This window comes from Festucalex cinctus, chromosome 12 (genome assembly GCF_051991245.1).
Source record: "Festucalex cinctus isolate MCC-2025b chromosome 12, RoL_Fcin_1.0, whole genome shotgun sequence".
Lineage (NCBI taxonomy): Eukaryota > Metazoa > Chordata > Actinopteri > Syngnathiformes > Syngnathidae > Festucalex > Festucalex cinctus.
Window position 1 is genome coordinate 20,887,056 of NC_135422.1, and position 17,576 is coordinate 20,904,631.

Here is a 17,576-nt window from a genome sequence, read left to right on the forward strand (position 1 = left end):
ATGCTCTTTATTTTTTATTTTTTTAAATAAATATGTTCCTGAAAAGTGCTGATTTTGGTGGTACAAGGATTCTGCCCAATGCCAGCAAAATACGTCGCCAGTGTTTTTTGCATCTTTTCCATACAATCATTTTGCTAACGTGCCCATTCTTGCATCTCTGTTGAGGCAGAGTCGAAGGCGACCTGCCTCGGTAGATTGCAGCGCTGCTGTGACTCCAGTCAGCATCCAATTGAACTACATGTATGGTGTTAAAGCATGGACGAGCTGGGTGCAGCAACACAACACGCATTCTAGAAGATGTGAGCAAGAATGCTTTTTCTTCTGTTGCGTTTGTTCGATCTCCACTATTTGAATATTTTGGTTATTCACTCACCGTCTCTCCTGTTTGTAGCCAATCCTGTGGTTGTTAAAGAGGATATTCTTCAGTGTGATTCTGCTGAGCTGAGCTACGCTCTGTCTTGCTTTATCAAAGAAGTGCGTAGGCCGAATGGTGAGGCCTACAGCCCTGACAGCATTTTCTACCTCTGCCTGGGGATACAACAGGTACACACATTAAATGTGAGCATCTTTTGGTTGTTTGTGTTTCACTTTATCCTGACCTTTTGTCTTGTTTGCTTCTGTCGCCTTCTATGCGGACAGTATCTATTCATGAAGGGCCGCATAGAGAATATTTTCACCGATGAGCTGTACAGTCAATTTGCATTGGAGATTTCTGGGATGCTGCGACTCTGGAAACCTAAACAACTGCCCAGTGGTATGTTCACTGATGAGAAAAACATGCCTTGATAAGACCAACTGTCGTAGTTTATTCTAGATTATTTTATTGCACTCGATCTCAGATCTGAGCAAGAATGTGACCAAGTTTTGGTGCTCAATATATTAGCCAATTGGCCAAAAAAATAAATATTAGGATGAGCCTTTTAAAAAGATTTCATTAACTGCTAATACTGGCTGTCACCGGTAAAGAGCTCTTAATTTTTTATTTTTTATTTTTTTTTTGAAGAGGAGGAGACTTGACTTTTAAGCAAGGTACTATATGATTGGCTGCTTGCAAAATTGAGTAAAGGCGCTGCATCTTTGAAGTTAATGGCCTCCAATTAAGTTTTTGCGGGGGGTTAGAAGAAAGAGACACACCTAAAGTTACACAAATGCATTCTGATTAATGTGCGTTGTCTTACAAATAAAAAAAAAAGTTGCCAGACTCTAGTTAGCCCCTAGGACAACACGAGTAGCCCATGGGACTGTTCTAAATATAGCCTACCAGTGATGGGACACCGTGACTTAGGGCTGGGCAATAAATCGAATTAATTTGATGCATCGTCATTTTAAAAAAATCGAATCATTGAAAATTTGTTAAATCGTGAAATCGAGTTTTATGTTCTGGATTAGAAAAAGTTGTTATTATGTTCTGTTACATCCAAATGCTTTTATGTGTTGTAATTTTGCACGTGGTAGAATGCTGGATGGGTGGTTTACAAGACATGTTTACAATAGCTACCAACTCCTTAATTTTGAATTACTAACTAACTAAAACTATGAATGTTAAGTTTATGTTAAAAACTAATCAAGAATCAGTATACGTTACTGGTGTCTGAACATTTTACACAGAAATTATTTTTGAATAAGTGAGACCTTTAAATAAACGTTTGTTGGATTTATTAGATTAAAATCAATTAAAATCGTAATCGTCCTGAATGACTGCAAAAATTGAGATTTTTTTTTTTGGCCATATCGCCCAGCCCTACTTGTGACTTAAAGAAGAATTAAAACAGAAGAAGAATGTTAACATGTATTTACTTAAACTTAACATGGTATGCATTTCTCTAATGTACCAAATATTCTCTATAAAATAGATTGTGTACAATGGAGAAAAATGTTTTTTTTTGTTTTTTTTTAACCGAAATATATATAAAAAAAAAAAAAAAAAGTAATACCCTGATACCACAATAAATTTGCTCACACCTATCATACCTTCAGAATCTAATATCAGCCCATGGCAACTTTGACCTTTGAGGCAAGTGCAAACTTTTTCCTTCGGCACTTTTGAGCAACGTAGCCGAACAGGACCTAAGTGGACCATCACAAACATTTTAGTTGAGGACTCTTCGCTGAACACCAAGCGATCAATATAGCGATGTAACTCTGCAGCTGCTTGTTATAGAAGGCCAATTAGCAGCTAAGGGATCTTGCCAAATGTTAGTCGAGCCCACATACAGTGTGAATATCTGACTGAGCCCAACCAATTTTTTAAATGTTCTTCAACCAAACTGTATAAAGCACAGTCACTAAACACCAAAGTAGATGACGTTTACTCAGGTGTATCTCCCCCTCCAGGTAGCCCCGTGTCCTCTCGAGTTGAGGAGTCCTTCCTGTGGGAGTGTAAGCAGCTGGGCGCTTACTCCCCCATCGTGTTGCTCAACACGCTTCTCTTCTTCTACACCAAGAACTTCCACTTCACCACCTTGGCGCAGCACCAAAGCCTGTCTTTCGCCAACTTCAGTTTGCACACCAAACCCTGCAGTCGAGCAGGCAAAGTCCTCTACCTCAGATACCAGCGAAACAGTGCTGCTACTTCCAGCCGGGGAGAGGCGGGTGTGTGGAACGCGTCCGCAATCCAACCGTTGGATCCGTTATCGCCCTCAAATGTTCAATATTGTTTGCCGTTCGCTAATTGTTTCTTTTAGAGCGAATGAAGAAAAAGCAAGAAAAGGAGGATGGGGACATGGAGATGGCAGAAAATGTGACCAATCCTCTGCACTGTCCTGTCAGACTCTATGAGTTCTATCTCTCCAGATGGTAACACATACACAAACAAATGTGAATGTTGTGATACAGTTTCTCTTCCCCAAAACAGAGGAATCAGCGACAGCACATTTGATTTGGATAGCATGCTGATATGTAGACTGACAAAAGACATCCATGTATTTTTTTAGTTTATGCTAGCATGCATAGTTTTGCTGTAATAAAAGTCAAAGGGAAAACGTGCAACTGCTACAAAGGAACTCCCAGAAAACTGATAAATAAAGAATACACTACTTGTTGTGAGACAAAAATGTAATCTCGTTCTGTCTTCTTCCCCTATAAGCCCGCCAACAGCATTGAAGAGGACTGACATGTTTTACCTCCAGCCTGAATGCAATGTCCACACACACAGGTCAGAAATTTGTCTACCATTTTAAATTACGTATTTGCGAGGCAGAATCGCCTGTGGCTCTCCTTGGAGTGTTCAAGCCCCGCTATCATTTTTTTTTCTTTTTTTTTTTTTTAAATTGCCATGCATTTTACCGTGTATTTACCGACTGTAATGCCCTTGCATATGGGAAAGGAGAGCCACAGTCACAAATGCACCTTAGTCATTTAGTGTGGAAGCATGCCAATGTGGAGTAAATATTTTTGACCAGCAAATACATTTGTACGTATTTGCAAGTATGTTTGGACGTATTTCTAAGTCCGTTAATATGTTCAAACGTACTTTGATCATACTTCCATTTACATCTAACCATATTTACAAACACACTTGGATGTACTTGTAGAGTAAATGCTTGAAACTTTAATGCCACAGGATGTTGACTTTCACGTGCATACTTAATAATAAATCATGAAAATTATGGATTACAAATAAACATTTTACTTAATTTTTAAATGTATTAATATAATGTATTTTTTTTGTTTTGTTTTTACTTGCACATGCACACGTCAGTACCCCATGGCATTATGGGAGAAAAAGTATTTAGCATTTAGCCTAGCCTACAACTATGTTCAAATGTATTTGCAGTTATATGTAAACATATTTGCAAGTACATTTGAACGCATATTCAAGAATGTTCAAACGTATTTTATTTGCCAGTTAAAAAATAATGTTTGCTCCACATTGGCAGTTCCATGCTTCCATAATTTAGTAACAATAAAACAAGACTCCTTGATGTTATAGGCCACCCTATGAGGCCCTGCCTCTCAAACGCACGTGCATGTATATAACTCAGATACTAGAGTATGAGTATAATCTGAGTATAATTCTTATAAATACATTTTCCCTTTGCTTTAATGCAAAGCAGTACTGTACGCATTTATTAGGAATATCTTTATGTTCATTGAACAACATTAAAACAACCTCAGGAATTTGAGCTTCAGTTTATCATCTACATTTGTGCATTGTAAATAAACTTAAATATTTTCCGCACTATAAAGCGCACTGCATTATAAGGCGCACCTTCAATAAATGACATATTTTAAAACTTTTTCCATATATAAGGCGTACCGCATTATAAGGCGCATAGAGTAGAAGCTACTGCAGTGGCTGGGGTTGCATTAAGCGTACAATAGATCAGGGGTGTCGAGATCCGGTCCTCGAGGGCTGCAGTCCTGCAGATTTTGGATATTTCCCTTCTTCAACACAGCTGATTCATGATCAGCTCATCAGCAAGCTCTGCAGAAGCTTGATAGCGAGCCTGTTAATTGAAATCAGCTGCACTTCGAGTAGGGAAATCTATAAAACCTGCAGGACTCCGCCCCCCGAGGACCACAGTTTGCCACCCCTGCAAACAGGAAGGAGCTGTGCTAAAGGGAATCTGAACAAAACAGATGAGTCAGTCATTATTTATAACCGATAATTGAATACAAACCGGCATTCTGGCAACTTTGTTCACTCCCAAAACAAGTTACCGGTAGTGCAGTCACAATATGGTTCCGTATTAACAATATAACAATAACTCAATATGGTTCAAACGTTAGTATCCATATCCACAATATTTCACAGCCTTGTTCAAGTGTGGTACTACCATTCCAACTGCTGTTACTTCGGTGATGCCCCCTGACTATGGTAGCTGTACTTAATATTGAGCCACATATAAGGCGCACTGTCGGTTTTTGAGAAAATTAAAGGTTTTTAGGTGCGCCTTATAGTGCAGAAAATATGGTAGTTATAAACATTTGGAACTGAAAAATATACATTAATAGACTTTCAAATTCATCCACCTTTGGAGTTTTCGCTGTAATTTTTTTTTTTTTTTTTTTTTTTTTTTTATGTAATATGAAATGCACACCAACTTCTCTGATGTAATTATTTTACTCTCCTTTTCTTTGCCCACAGTTCCTACTGGTATACTTGTCACGCACTACATCACACAATTCTGCAGAGCATGCTCACTCGCATCTTGGCGGTCAAGGAAGTTCAGCGGTAACAGGAGGCAGCCTCCGCTTGGTCGCAGTTTACAGTAACACGCCTTTTTGTAACGGTTCCCGGAGCATTACGGACACGCACGCGCGCCAGCTCTTGGCTTGATGCGAAGAAGCGGGCCACCGTGCTGTCGAAGACACAACGGACATTTTGTTACAACGATGATGACTGAACTCTTAGTTTGAGCTTCCCCGAGCGGATGCCTGCCTCTTCCTCCTCTGACAAACACTCCTCGAGTCTGCCGGCATCTTCTACTGTTTCAAATGAAAAGAGAGCGTTACGGACTATTTGATTTCTCCTTTACTCATCCCCATCACAAATTGAAACATTAGAGTTGATAGTGGTTTATTTGCTTCGAATATGCGTCCCTCTCTCAAACTGCCAGCGTGACATTCTGTGCAGTCGTACTGTGCAGGTACATGCGTCGCAATGTGTTACGCTGCTGCCGCTGCCGCCACGTCGGCTGTTGTACATGACACTTCCACTGGAAGATTTCCACCCATCACCAAATTTTAGGCATCAAGCAACATGGACAGTTCACAGAGTTGACAGATGACGTCACGAAGAATAGTTTTTTTCATATTGTCAATCAAACTTCATTTGACCAAAAACAAAATAGTCGTCATCTCTGAACTTGGTCATACCTTGTGTGTATTGGATTACATTCTCTTGATGTTTTAGAATGGCAAAATCACGATACTTTAAAGCAGTATTTTTGAGATTTAGTATGCAAATTCGAGCAGGATGATGCTTGCATCAAGAGACATGACTTTTTTTTTTTTAAATGTGCTATACAAAAAAAATTGATGATTTATTGTATTCTTTTTGGTCACCTAAGTTTTTTTGTTTTTTTTTGGGACAATAAGAAAGTTCAAGTACTGTAATATGTATGTTGAATGAGGTGGTGTGACACTAGAGGAAACTCGGTGCTGCATTTTCTTTGATAAATGTGTTATCTGACATTATTGCCCAGATTATTCTTTAGTCTCTTTTGTGGCCTTATTTGGTGTCAAATGAAATCACCCATCAAATGTTTGTTCATGGATTCTGCCTGTTTTCCCCTGCAGTTGTTCCTCATGCCCCTTCTTGTATGCTGTATATATATATCCATCCATTCCTGTTCATTCATATTTGTTTGCTCCTTGTAATGGTGCCATTGTTTTTCTTTTAAAGGAGTTAATCCACTATTTTTTTCTTTTTCACGTTCATGTGGCTTTGCACTCTTACTAAGAGAGGCATTTTTTTTTATTTTTTTTTATTTTTGTATGTGTGTTTAATGGTCTGTAAGGTTTAAAAATATTTTCAATGGTCAAATAATAAATGAGCAGCAAGTTTTTAGGGGCTGCCATAAAGTGAGTGATGATTTCGGTTGTCCCAATCTCATTTTAATGCCAAAGAGAGTTCTTGATTGTTGTCTTTAAAAAATAGTTAAATGAAATGGAAGGGCATCATGGATAAGTGCTTACTTAGAATGTCTGCCTTAAAATTGTGTAATTTGGAGTTAGTGTCTCTACTTTCCAGGTTCTCCCGCCTCTTGTGATTTTTCTGGGCACACAATTCCAAAAAACACACATCAGGAGTATTGAAGACTGTATTACCCATAGATTTTAATGTGTGAATGGTTCAGTCCAGTCCAAAGTTAGCTGGGATAGACTATTTACCCACAACCTTAATGCATTAAGACAAACAAGATTTGAAAACAAAGTGTTTGATTTTAGTGACATAATCACCCTATTCTTATTGTTGGAGTGCTACATGTTTTCAACTGTGACCTTTGAAATTGAGCTTCATATAATCCTGCAACATGCCATGGAACAGGTCATCTGCACACAGGGTGTCTTAAGAATGACTTTATTTCAAGTTCATCTGTTTCAGAACACAACAAATGTGTTAACGAGAGCAAATCAAGCACACAAAATGGAAAGAAAAGTTAAGTGTGGACTGTTGGGGGTGGCAGTGGTTCTACTTCTGGACTGGCATCAGATCATCAATCCCCTCTTCCATCTCAAGCCTCTTCTCCATCTCCACCAGCACTTTTATGCCATCAACTACCACCTGTACCAGCTGCACCTCAGTGAAGCCCAGTCTGTCAGTGTTGGAAATGTCAAAGACTCCACTATCTGTCTCGGGGTCCACCCCACCTGGAGGACGAACGACATTTGAGAATTTTATGGCCTGACTGGAAGCAGTATCATTTGTACCAAAGGCGGCAGTATACCAATTGCACGTTTCTCAAGCCTCAGCCGTTTAAGAACTTCCTCAAACTCAGCTCGTTTGCTCATGTTGGGCAGCCTCACATGCACTCCCGCACGTAGACCAGTGCCCAGGTTGGATGGGCAAGTCTGGATGAAGCCAAGGTGCTCATTCCACATGAATTCCTGATCTTTCTCCTTGAGCTTGGACTCGACCTAAAAAGGACCAGCGCGATGTAATCACAGCTAAGTCTGCGTCATGGATGTTTGCTTTGGCGATCAAACCTCCTGAATTCCATTGCAGAAACGAGTGAACGCCGCCTTCATGTTGCCCCCTTTCTCAAGGGCGATCAGTTTTAGATGCTCCTCTTCATTCACCCACGCCAAGAATGTTTTACCTCCGTTGTGCCTTTCAAGAGAAGACATGAATTTAACTTTGCATTTTCACCCAAAGGAGATTGAGTTTGTGTGTGTCTCACCAGATTCCTCTGCCATCTGGCCAATCACGGGCCATCCCTGAGGCAACCAGCAGAGGACACACTGGCTTCTCAAACAGCAAGTGGTCATCTATCATCTGCTGCTGGTCAGCTTCTGAAATGCTCTTCAATGGCAAGTATGTCCCATTCAGGTCTCCAGTTAGTGATCCTAGAACTGCAGAACAAAAAAAGTACACACCCAAGTTTACACGATTCGCATTCGTGCAACTAGTGTTAATTTTGTCAACGACAACAAAAATAATTTTGTCAACACACATTTTCCAACTAACCAAAACATTACTAGATAAGACTAAAACCCTCAATAAACAATAACTTGGCCTAAATCAGTCTGCATTTTCGGCAACTAATGAAGACGACAAAAATGTACTTAATGAAAACTGTATGGACATTTTAGTTCATAAACAAAAACGAGACGATAATATGATTTTGTAAACTCTTGTCTCTGATAATCTGTCACGTCTGGGACACAGTCATGTGACACACCCCCTTTCATATCTGCAGCCTGCAAGTGCAACATGCACAAACACGGGACAAACAGGAGGTGGATTCACGGTGAAGGTTAAAAAAAATAAAACAAAAAATGTATTTAACATTAATCCAACAGCTATAACGTTCCAACAATGTTAAACTGTTTTTCATCAAAAAGATGAGAGAAAATTTTATGTGAAATATGTTTAACATAATCTCCTGACAACAAAAAAAATTATATAGGCTACAGGGTAATATGATTGTCCTGACTAAAGCTAGACTAAAATTTTGACAGTTTTTGTTGACTCAAACTACACAAATAAAATTGTTTTCTTGGGCTAGTTGACTAAAAATGGTCTAAAAAACTAACAAGTGTGACTGAAATTGGACTAAAACGGACTTAATTTAAAAATGGCGGATAAAATTTAACACTACGCGCAACATATGCCAAAAGTCGCCAAGCAACTCAAAACAACCTTCGATGGCGAGCTGCTCAAGAAGACGCCTCTCTCCACGAGTGCAATGTGGTGGTAAGCAGCAGCCACGAATGTTGCGACCCGCTCGGATACGGGAAATCAGGACATAGTTGGGGTCAAGGTCGTCGCCCCCCTTTGAGGAACAAAACAATAATTACTCAAAGCCATAATGTGTCTATGTGTAGGAGAGAACTCTGCTGTACCGCAAGGCTGTCTGGGTTGAAGTCGTTCTTGTGCACGTCTGTTGCCTTATAACCTCCATGCTTATCCTCAATGACAAGGTCCAGCAGTTCTTTGAAGACCTCATATGTCTCCTCATCACCGGCTACGCAGCCCATAGTCATAGCAAAAGGACTACCTGCACTCAAACACAGCAGAATTGTCAGACAGAGCAATGATGAATCATTTCAGACCTCAGAATGAACAATTACTTCATACCTGGATTATCCACACCAGATTGGATGACGCGGTCAATGGTGAAGCCGTAAGGTGTTTTCCGCTCACTCAGTGTTTTGTACAGGTCCAGAGTTAAGTACTTGGCCATGTAGTTGTTGTGCATAGAGATATCTGGAAAGTCATTCTCAGGTGCAAGCTTCTTCAACCTTAGTTTACCAGGCATCAGGTTGTTGATGGAGGCGCCCTTTTCCAGCTTCTTCTCCATATCCACCAGCAACTTAACACCATCGACCACAATCTGGACAAGCTGCACCTCGGAGAAGCCGAGTCTATCAGCATTTGAGATGTCGAAGATTCCATCCACGGCAGCTGTGTCCACACCACCTGACAGACAAATAATTCAGCATATGTCGGGGAACCACGCAGCCAAATCAAGTTGCGATGTACCTGTTCCACGTTTCTGGAGCCTCAGCTTCTTGAGAACCTCCTCAAATTTAGGGTGCTTGCTCATGTTGGGGAGTTTGACATGTACACCAGCACGCAGACCAGTACCCAGGTTGGATGGGCAAGTCAGGATGTAGCCTAGATGCTCATTCCACATGAATGCCTCACCTTTCTCCTTAATCACCGACTCAAGCTAAACAGGATCAAGTCTATCAGATCATCACCGTATCATCATTAGACCTCCAATTTTTGTCTACAAACCTCTTTGAGTCCAGTGCAAAAGCGTGTGAACACATCCTTCATGTTGCCACCTTTCTCCATGGAAATGACTCGCAAATGGTCTTCCTCGTTCACCCACACCAGGAAAGTTTTGTTGTCATTGTGCCTTTGGAAAGGAGACATTTAATTCATTTAGCTTTCCAGCTCTACAAATTTGGGGCAATGTGGAAGCTTACCAGATGCCTCTGCCATCAGGCCAATCACGTGCCATCCCCGAAGCAACCAGCAGAGGGGACACTGGTTTGTCAAACAGGAAGTGGTCATTGATTAGCTGCTGCTGCTGCTCCTCGGTCATGCTTTTCAAGGCGTAGTATTTTCCTTGCAGATCTCCAGTTAGTGCATCGAGAGCTGCAGAGGAAGTAGCAAACACGATTGAGCTAAGTCTAAATGGCAGCCGCGCTTCCACAGGCTCGACATGAGCCTTACCTCCAATGCAAAGCTTCTCCAAAGCTCTCCTTTCTCCACGGGTGCAAAGTGGCGGCAGGCAGAAGCCACGGATGCTGCGGCCCGTACGGACTCGGCAGCTCAGAACATAGTTTGAGTCAAGGTCGCTGCCCCCCTGGAGAGGCAAGAACAGACGTTAGGTTTCACGCTTCAGGTCATCCTGGTAAAATGCTGCTTTACCCTCAAGTGGTCTGGGTTGAGGTCAGTCTTGTGCATATCTCCTGGTTTGTAGCCTCCATGTCTGTCCTGAATCACAAGGTCCATCAAGTCTTTGAAGACGCTGTATGACTCCTCGTCTCCAGCAACACAGCCCACAGTCATGATGAAGGGATGACCTACAAATATTTTAGAGAAATATGTCACATGGACAGAAAAGTCAAAATGCAGAATTGTCTCTCAAAAGTTACGGTACCTGGATTATCCACGCCTGTCTGTATAATATCATCGATGGTGAAGCCATTGGTGGTACAGCGCTGCCTCAGCGACTTGTACATTTCCAGAGTTAAGAACTTGGCCACGTGGTTGTTGTGCTGACTTAAATCTGGGAACTCTTCCTCTGCAGAAAACACGTTCATCTGAAGGTCAGCTGGCTTTAGGTCATCTATGGATTCCTCCTTCTCGAGCCTTTTCTCCATTTCCACGAGCAGCTTGATGCCGTCGACCACCCTCTGGACCAGATGCACCTCAGAGAAACCCAGTCTGTCGGCATTGGAGATGTCAAAGACCCCATCCACAGCATCCGTATCCACACCACCTGATCAACACGAGTGATGGATTAAACATCAAAATATTCTCAAAACATAGGATGGCTGACAAGAACTTTCTTTGTACCGGTTCCACGTTTCTGGAGCCTCAACCTTCGAAGAACCTCCTCAAACTCAGGATGCTTGCTCATGTGTGGTAGCTTCACGTGCACACCAGCGCGTAGTCCGGTGCCCAGGTTGGATGGGCAAGTCAGGATGTAGCCAAGGCGCTCATTCCACATGAAAGCTTCACCTTTCTGCTTGATCGAGGACTCAATCTAAAAACCGAAGGTAATCAGGTCATCACGAGCTAAAATGGTTTAGACATCGGAGTGCTGGATTTGTAAAAACCTCTTTGAGTCCGGTGCAGAATCGAGTGAACACTTCCTTCATATTGCTGTCTTTCTGCATGGAGATCACTCTCAAGTGGTCTTCTTCATTCACCCACACTAAGAACGTCTTGTTTTCATTGTGCCTTCAGTGAAAGCATGAACGTTAGAACATTTCCAGGTAAAGTGCACCTATGAGATTCAGATGTTGCATCTTACCAGATGCCTCTACCGTCAGGCCAGTCGCGAGCCATCCCTGATGCCAGCAGCAGAGGTGACACTGGCTTGTCAAACAGCAAGTGGTCATCAATCAGCTGCTGCTGCTCTTCCTCCGTCATGTTCTTCAAGGCGTAGTATTTCCCTTGTAGGTCTCCACTCAGGGAGTCCAGGGCTGAGTTTAGAAACACACTATTAATTCAAATATATGCCACCTGCAGCCCCTTGATGGCACTATTGTACATCATCAGCATGGCTTGGATTATGCGGAGGTCTTGCTTTTTACCTTCAACAGAAAGCTTCTCAATAGCACGTCTCTCTCCACGGCTACACAGTGGCGGCAAGCAGAAACCACGGATGCTGCGGCCTGTTCGGACTCGGGAGCTCAGAACATATTCCGGGTCCAAATCATCACCCCCCTGAAAAATATAAAAGGTCATTTGTTTACCTGCAATTGAAATCTATATCCATGTCAGTATGAAACACTGCAAGACCTTCAGCTTTTCTGGGTTGAGATCGGTCTTGTGTTTGTCTTTGGCTTTGTAACCTCTATGTCTGTCTACAATCACAAGGTCCAGCAGCTCTCTGTAGACGTCATAAGTCTCCTCATCTCCAGCCACACACCCAACCGTCATGATGAAGGGATGACCTGCACACAGTCATATAGTGTGAAGCTAGACAAGCAAGCTCCAAATCAAGTCATATGGTTGCCAGTTTTCAGGTCAAGTTTACTGCACCTGGATTATCCACGCCCGTCTGGATGACATCATCGATGGTGAAGCCATTGGGGGTTGTACGATCCTTCAGCTTCTTATACATGTCCAATGTTAATATTTTGGCCATGTGGTTGTTGTGCTTACTGAGATCTGGGAACTCGTCCTTCGCTGTCAGTCCCTTAAGCTCAACGTTGCTGGGCATTAGGTCATCAATGGACTCGTCCATTGCCAACCTCTTCTCCATCTCTAACAGCACCCTGATCCCGTCGACCACTATCTGGACCAGTTTCACCTCAGAGTAACCCAGTCTGTCAGTGTTAGAGATGTCAAAGACTCCATCCACAACTGCTGTGTCCCCGCCACCTGGTGAGCAAAAAAAAACAAAAAACAATCTCTTGGTGAATTTAAGCATTTTAAGGTTTATTGTTGAATAAATCACATCAGTTCGCCCAAAGGTTTACGATTTACCTGTACCAATTCCACGTTTCTGCAGCCTAAGTCTCCTCAGAACCTCATCAAAATCTGGGTGCTTGCTCAGGTTTGGCAACTTCACATGAACACTAGCACGTAGACCAGTTCCCAGGTTGGTTGGATAAGTCGGGATATAGCCAAGATGCTCATTCCACATAAATACATGACCTTTCTTCTTGAACAAGGACTTCATCTAAACAGGATCAGGTCACGATTAAACATCAAATTGCAAAAAATGGCCTAAATGTGAATATTTAATGTTATTTCTAAACCTCTGCAAGACCATCACAGAAGCGAGTGAAAACTTCCTTCATGTTGCCTCCTTTTTGCATTGAGATCACCCTCAGATGGTCCTTTTCGTTTACCCACACCAGGAATGTCTTGTATTCGTTATACCTTGGGATGAAAAGATCACAAATTAAGATGCCTTTGAATAAAAACATCCCAAATGAAGACTTTCCTATAACGGAGTTGTGTTTTACCAGATGCCTCTGCCATCAGGCCAGTCACGAGCCATCCCTGAGGCCAGTAGCAGAGGTGACACTGGCTTTTCAAACAAAAAGTGGTCGTAAATCATCTGCTGCTGTTCGGCTTCCATCATGTCCTTTAAGGCATAATATTTGCCTTGCAGGTCTCCAGTCAGTGACTCCAGAACTGCAGAAGCACCACAGGATAATTTTCACTTTTCAATACCAGTAATGAGTAACAATGGTTGGGATCTTCCAGATCTACCTTGAATAGCGAGCTTCTCCACAGCACGTCTCTCTCCTCGGCTGCAATGCGGTGGCAGGCAGAAGCCACGGATGCCGCGACCGGTACGGATACGGGTGCTCAGAACGTAGTTGGGATCCAGGTCCTCACCTCCCTTCGGAGTCATCATAATTACTGCATGTCAATCAAATCAAGGTGCTTGTGAAAGGAATGCTGCTTTACCTTTAGTTTCTCTGGGTTGAGGTCGGTCTTGTGCTTGTCGGTTGGTTTGTAACCCTCATGTCTGTCCTGAATCACAAGGTCCATCAAGTCTTTGTAGACCTCATATGACTCCTCATCTCCAGCCACACACCCCACAGTCATGACAAAAGGGTCACCTGCACATATTGCGTAATATGGTCAACAATGTTAAGAGTTACATGTCGACTGACATCTTTACTCAATCGGGTGACATGGTAACTACCAGAATTGTCCACGCCTGTCTGGATGACACCGTCTATGGTGAAGTCATTGGATGTAGTTCGCTCCCTCAGTTTTTTGTACATGTCCAGGGTTAAGTGCTTGGCCATGTAGTTGTTGTGCTGACTGAGATCTGGGAACTCCTCGTCAGCTGACAGCTTCTTTCGCTCAGGCTGAGGCTTCTCCTCAGGTTCTTTTGCGATACTAGACAGAAACACATGCAAACGTGAGTCCAGAAGCGGACTTCAAAGACAATGTGCTTATTTGGTTTCACCTCTTCACAGTAGGCATGAGGTTGTCAATGGGCTCTTGTATCTCCAGTCTCTTCTCCATCTCTACCAGCACCTTGACACCATCAATCACCATCTGCACCAGCTCCACCTCAGAGAAGCCCAGTCTGTCAGAATTCGAGATGTCAAAGACTCCATCCACGGCATCAGTGTCAACACCGCCTGTTTTGACAAATGACAAATGGTTGACTTATTTGAGTTTTCTCCCACTTTGACCAAACTTTTTTTTTTAAATATACCAGTTCCGCGTTTCTGGAGTCTCAGCCGTTTAAGAATTTCCTCAAACTCGGGGTGCTGGCTCAGGTTTGGAAGTTTTACGTGTACACCAGCGCGTAGACCGGTGCCTAGGTTGGATGGGCAAGTCAGGATGTAGCCAAGGTGCTCATTCCACATGAATTCTTCCCCTTTTTCTTTGACCAAGGACTCCATCTTTAAGGGGAAAAAAAAACATCTTGGTGTTGTTGGCATGGAGCATCCTTTTTAACTTGCTTTTGCTATTAAAAGACGGATAATTGTTTCTGACAAACCTCTTTGAGTCCATTGCAGAAACGAGTGAACACTTCCTTCATGTTGCCGCCTTTCTGCATGGAGATCACTCGTATATGATCCTCCTCATTCACCCAAACCAGGAAAGTCTTGTCGTCATTGTGCCTTGAAAGGAAAAGACAGCATGACGACCACCTGACCGAATTTAATGCAGCTCTATGAGGTATAAATTTACTCACCAAATGCCTCTGCCATCCGGCCAATCACGGGCCATCCCTGATGCCAACAACAGAGGTGACACTGGCTTGTCAAAAAGCATGTGGTCATCAATCAGTTGCTGCTGCTCCTCCTCAGTCATGTTCTTCAAGGCGTAGTACTTCCCTTGCAGTTCTCCGGTTAGTGAATCCAGGGCTGCAAGTAGATAGCAACTCAGCCTATTATGATTCCATCACCAGGAGTGAGGTCATTCCTTTTTTTCTGTAAATTTTTAACATCAAAGGTTGACTGACTAAGTTCACGTGTTTGGGCTTTTATTAACAGATATTTACATATTTGGCTTTTATAACATGTTTACATCCAGATCCAATAATTTACAACTTTCAAGATAGCAACCAAAAAGTTCAAGATGAGCCTCTAAATTCCAGGTTTTCCTGATACAGATAAACTGCGAAAGATTCAAGAAACAAAGAAATAGCTTGACATCATTACCCTCCACAGAGATTCTCTCCACAGCACGTCTCTCTCCTCGGCTGCAGTGTGGCGGCAGGCAATAACCGCGAATGCTTCGGCCTGTTCGCACACGGGTGCTCAGAACATAGTTGGGGTCGAGGTCATCTCCCCCCTTAGAGGCAGACAAAATATGATACAGTAAAATTTCAATAAAATCTAGCTCCAGGTCAAACTCGTTTGTACCTTCAGGTGTTCCGGGTCGAGGTCAGTCTTGTGCTTGTCCGATGGTCTGTAACCTCCATGTCTCTCCTGAATCACAAGGTCCAACAAGTCTTTGAAGACTTCGTACGATTCCTCATCTCCAGCCACGCAGCCCACCGTCATGATAAAAGGGTGACCTGTACTCATCAAAAATGGCAGCCGGTCAATAACAACGCAAAGCCCCTCACATGACTCACCAGAGTGAATCAGTTTCTACCTGGATTATCCACTCCTGTCTGAATGACATCATCGATGGTGAAGCCATTTGGGGTACACTTCTCCCTCAGTTTGCTGTACATGTCCTTGGTTAACAACTTGGCCATGTGGTTGTTATGCTGACTCAGATTGGGGAAGTCATCCTGCACTGACGGCTCCCCCAGTTCAAGGTTGGCCATTTCATCAGAGCTACACAAATAGAATTGAGGTCAGGACCTGATTTATTCTGTTGGATGAATGTAGGGGCCCACACTCTAGAATGAAAAACTTGGGAGGCATATGCTGTTTTATTATTTTGTGTGATATTTTGTTGTGTAATGGGGCTGTTTCAGCCTTTGTTTAACTCAAAGTTGCTATTTATGATGTAATTTCCAAAGAATGATCAATAGGGGTCTCTAGACCAAGACCACTTATTCAGAAATCTCAAGTAGGAAATATATATACATTTATTTAAAACATATAAGAGTTGATATTTCTGCCAAATATGTTGCTTTCAAGTTTAGGTTAAACGAAAATTAACTTCAGAATGGGTGACCACTTTGAAGACGAGCAAATTAGCAATACTATACAGTCCTTTTGAAGGAAGAGTGGATACAACAGCCATCTACTAAATAATCTCCTATTACAAGCGATTATTGAACATTTATGCCTTCTAATTAACTTACACTTGCTCCATGTCAGACATGTTTCCGACTTCTCTCTTCACAGACCCAGCACTAGCAGTAGACTAATAACTGTCAAGTTTTCAGAGCTACAAGAAAGCGTGAACATACAGATTTGTCCTGCTGAATGTTTTAAAAACACATCAACATACGTGTTCTAACTATATACCCCCAAACGTCAGCACTGCGAACCGTCCAATAAACGTGACAGCCCACTACGCGTGCGAGCATTCAAAGATATCGTGTGTCCGACGTTCGCTTTGTGCAAAAAAGCTTTTTTCCTCAACGCGTCACTTTCGTTGCCGTCACGGGAGCTTTAGCGCTTATGCAAACTCGTGATGTACAATAAACTTTGGTTGTCAACAATGTAATGCGCAGAATGACTTGCCTTAACTTGTATTATGTCTAATCAAAACTCTGAATTAGATGTTAGATTAAAAAACATATAAAACATTATATATATATATATATATATATATATATATATATATATATATATATATATATATATATATATATATATATATATATATATATATATACATGCGTTGCGTAAATTGTGGAAGCAGTGATGAGAGGATTTGTGTTTTCATGGATGGATGGATAGATAGGCAAATTGTTGTGTTTTATGGCCAACTTTAAAAATGATCAGTGTATCATTTACAGGAGTTCCCTTTTCTGCATTTTTATTTGTTTATTTCCACCAATCCTATAGTCTTTTTTTTTTTTTTTTTTTTTTTACCACTGCAGATTAAAAAAAAAAGTGACCACTGACGTGTTTTATTTTTCAAATTTTAATCGTGCTTTTGCTTGAATATTTTATTTTATTTTTTTTTGTAATCATAATGTAGCTGTAAGTGGAGAAGCCAGGTAGAAGTGTACTGACCAAAGCAAATTAGCAAAATAAAATAAAAATGCTAGAATAACAACGGGGTGGGGCATCTGGACGAAAAAAAAAAACCCAAACAAACCTCA

General features: G+C 41.8%; 4 protein-coding genes across 8 annotated transcripts in view; 1 reads left to right on the forward strand and 3 right to left on the reverse strand.

Moving 5' to 3' along the window:
* The window catches only part of LOC144031305 (zinc finger MYM-type protein 4-like), a 31,160-nt gene extending 24,628 nt beyond the window's left edge, over positions 1-6,532 (forward strand). For all 5 annotated transcript variants that reach the window (XM_077538315.1, XM_077538316.1, XM_077538318.1 and 2 more), the window contains 7 exons: positions 170-299; positions 392-543; positions 640-754; positions 2,335-2,592; positions 2,685-2,796; positions 3,086-3,154; positions 5,090-6,532. In XM_077538315.1, coding sequence (XP_077394441.1) covers positions 170-299; positions 392-543; positions 640-754; positions 2,335-2,592; positions 2,685-2,796; positions 3,086-3,154; positions 5,090-5,180 — 927 coding nt within the window. In that variant the 3' untranslated portion in view covers positions 5,181-6,532. The remainder of the gene's footprint in view (positions 1-169; positions 300-391; positions 544-639; positions 755-2,334; positions 2,593-2,684; positions 2,797-3,085; positions 3,155-5,089) is intronic.
* A 479-nt stretch (positions 6,533-7,011) lies between these two features.
* LOC144031357 (creatine kinase, testis isozyme-like) lies at positions 7,012-9,587 on the reverse strand. Its single transcript, XM_077538423.1, has 7 exons — positions 9,248-9,587; positions 9,013-9,167; positions 8,810-8,942; positions 7,848-8,019; positions 7,654-7,777; positions 7,395-7,584; positions 7,012-7,317 (listed from the first exon to the last, which is right to left on the reverse strand). The coding sequence occupies exons 1-7, from the start codon at positions 9,468-9,470 to the stop codon at positions 7,139-7,141; spliced, it is 1,176 nt and encodes a 391-aa protein (XP_077394549.1). The 5' UTR covers positions 9,471-9,587; the 3' UTR covers positions 7,012-7,138.
* An 18-nt stretch (positions 9,588-9,605) lies between these two features.
* On the reverse strand, positions 9,606-12,615 carry LOC144031836 (creatine kinase, testis isozyme-like). The gene is made up of 12 exons (XM_077539302.1): positions 12,398-12,615; positions 12,155-12,309; positions 11,947-12,079; positions 11,664-11,835; positions 11,467-11,590; positions 11,204-11,393; positions 10,785-11,126; positions 10,553-10,707; positions 10,355-10,487; positions 10,105-10,276; positions 9,911-10,034; positions 9,606-9,842 (listed from the first exon to the last, which is right to left on the reverse strand). Exons 1-12 carry the CDS (start codon positions 12,600-12,602, stop codon positions 9,606-9,608), a joined length of 2,142 nt encoding a protein of 713 aa, XP_077395428.1. The 5' UTR covers positions 12,603-12,615.
* Positions 12,616-12,664: 49 nt separating this feature from the next.
* Positions 12,665-16,780, reverse strand: LOC144031837 (creatine kinase, testis isozyme-like). Its single transcript, XM_077539303.1, has 14 exons — positions 16,605-16,780; positions 15,941-16,128; positions 15,706-15,860; positions 15,502-15,634; positions 15,033-15,204; positions 14,835-14,958; positions 14,547-14,736; positions 14,292-14,469; positions 14,022-14,221; positions 13,781-13,935; positions 13,580-13,712; positions 13,330-13,501; positions 13,189-13,243; positions 12,665-12,739 (listed from the first exon to the last, which is right to left on the reverse strand). The coding sequence occupies exons 1-14, from the start codon at positions 16,622-16,624 to the stop codon at positions 12,665-12,667; spliced, it is 1,950 nt and encodes a 649-aa protein (XP_077395429.1). The 5' UTR covers positions 16,625-16,780.
* Positions 16,781-17,576: the final 796 nt, after the last annotated feature.

Coding starts and splice junctions, on each gene's coding strand:
- LOC144031357 (XM_077538423.1), bottom strand. CDS start 9,470: ATGGAGAAGAAGCTGGAAAAGGGCGCCTCCATCAACAACCTGATGCCT. Junction 8,020..8,809: donor TGAGCAGCTCGCCATCGAAG/GTTGTTTTGAGT, acceptor TTTGTTCTGCAG/TTCTAGGATCACTAACTGGA. Junction 7,778..7,847: donor CCAGATGGCAGAGGAATCTG/GTGAGACACACA, acceptor TTCTCTTGAAAG/GCACAACGGAGGTAAAACAT.
- LOC144031836 (XM_077539302.1), bottom strand. CDS start 12,602: ATGGACGAGTCCATTGATGACCTAATGCCCAGCAACGTTGAGCTTAAG. Junction 10,708..10,784: donor GACAGGCGTGGATAATCCAG/GTACCGTAACTT, acceptor AAATATTTGTAG/GTCATCCCTTCATCATGACT. Junction 9,843..9,910: donor TTTGCACTGGACTCAAAGAG/GTTTGTAGACAA, acceptor GATCCTGTTTAG/CTTGAGTCGGTGATTAAGGA.
- LOC144031837 (XM_077539303.1), bottom strand. CDS start 16,624: ATGTCTGACATGGAGCAAGT. Junction 16,129..16,604: donor ATGTCTGACATGGAGCAAGT/GTAAGTTAATTA, acceptor CTATTTGTGTAG/CTCTGATGAAATGGCCAACC. Junction 13,502..13,579: donor GGAGAAGCTCGCTATTCAAG/GTAGATCTGGAA, acceptor GTGCTTCTGCAG/TTCTGGAGTCACTGACTGGA.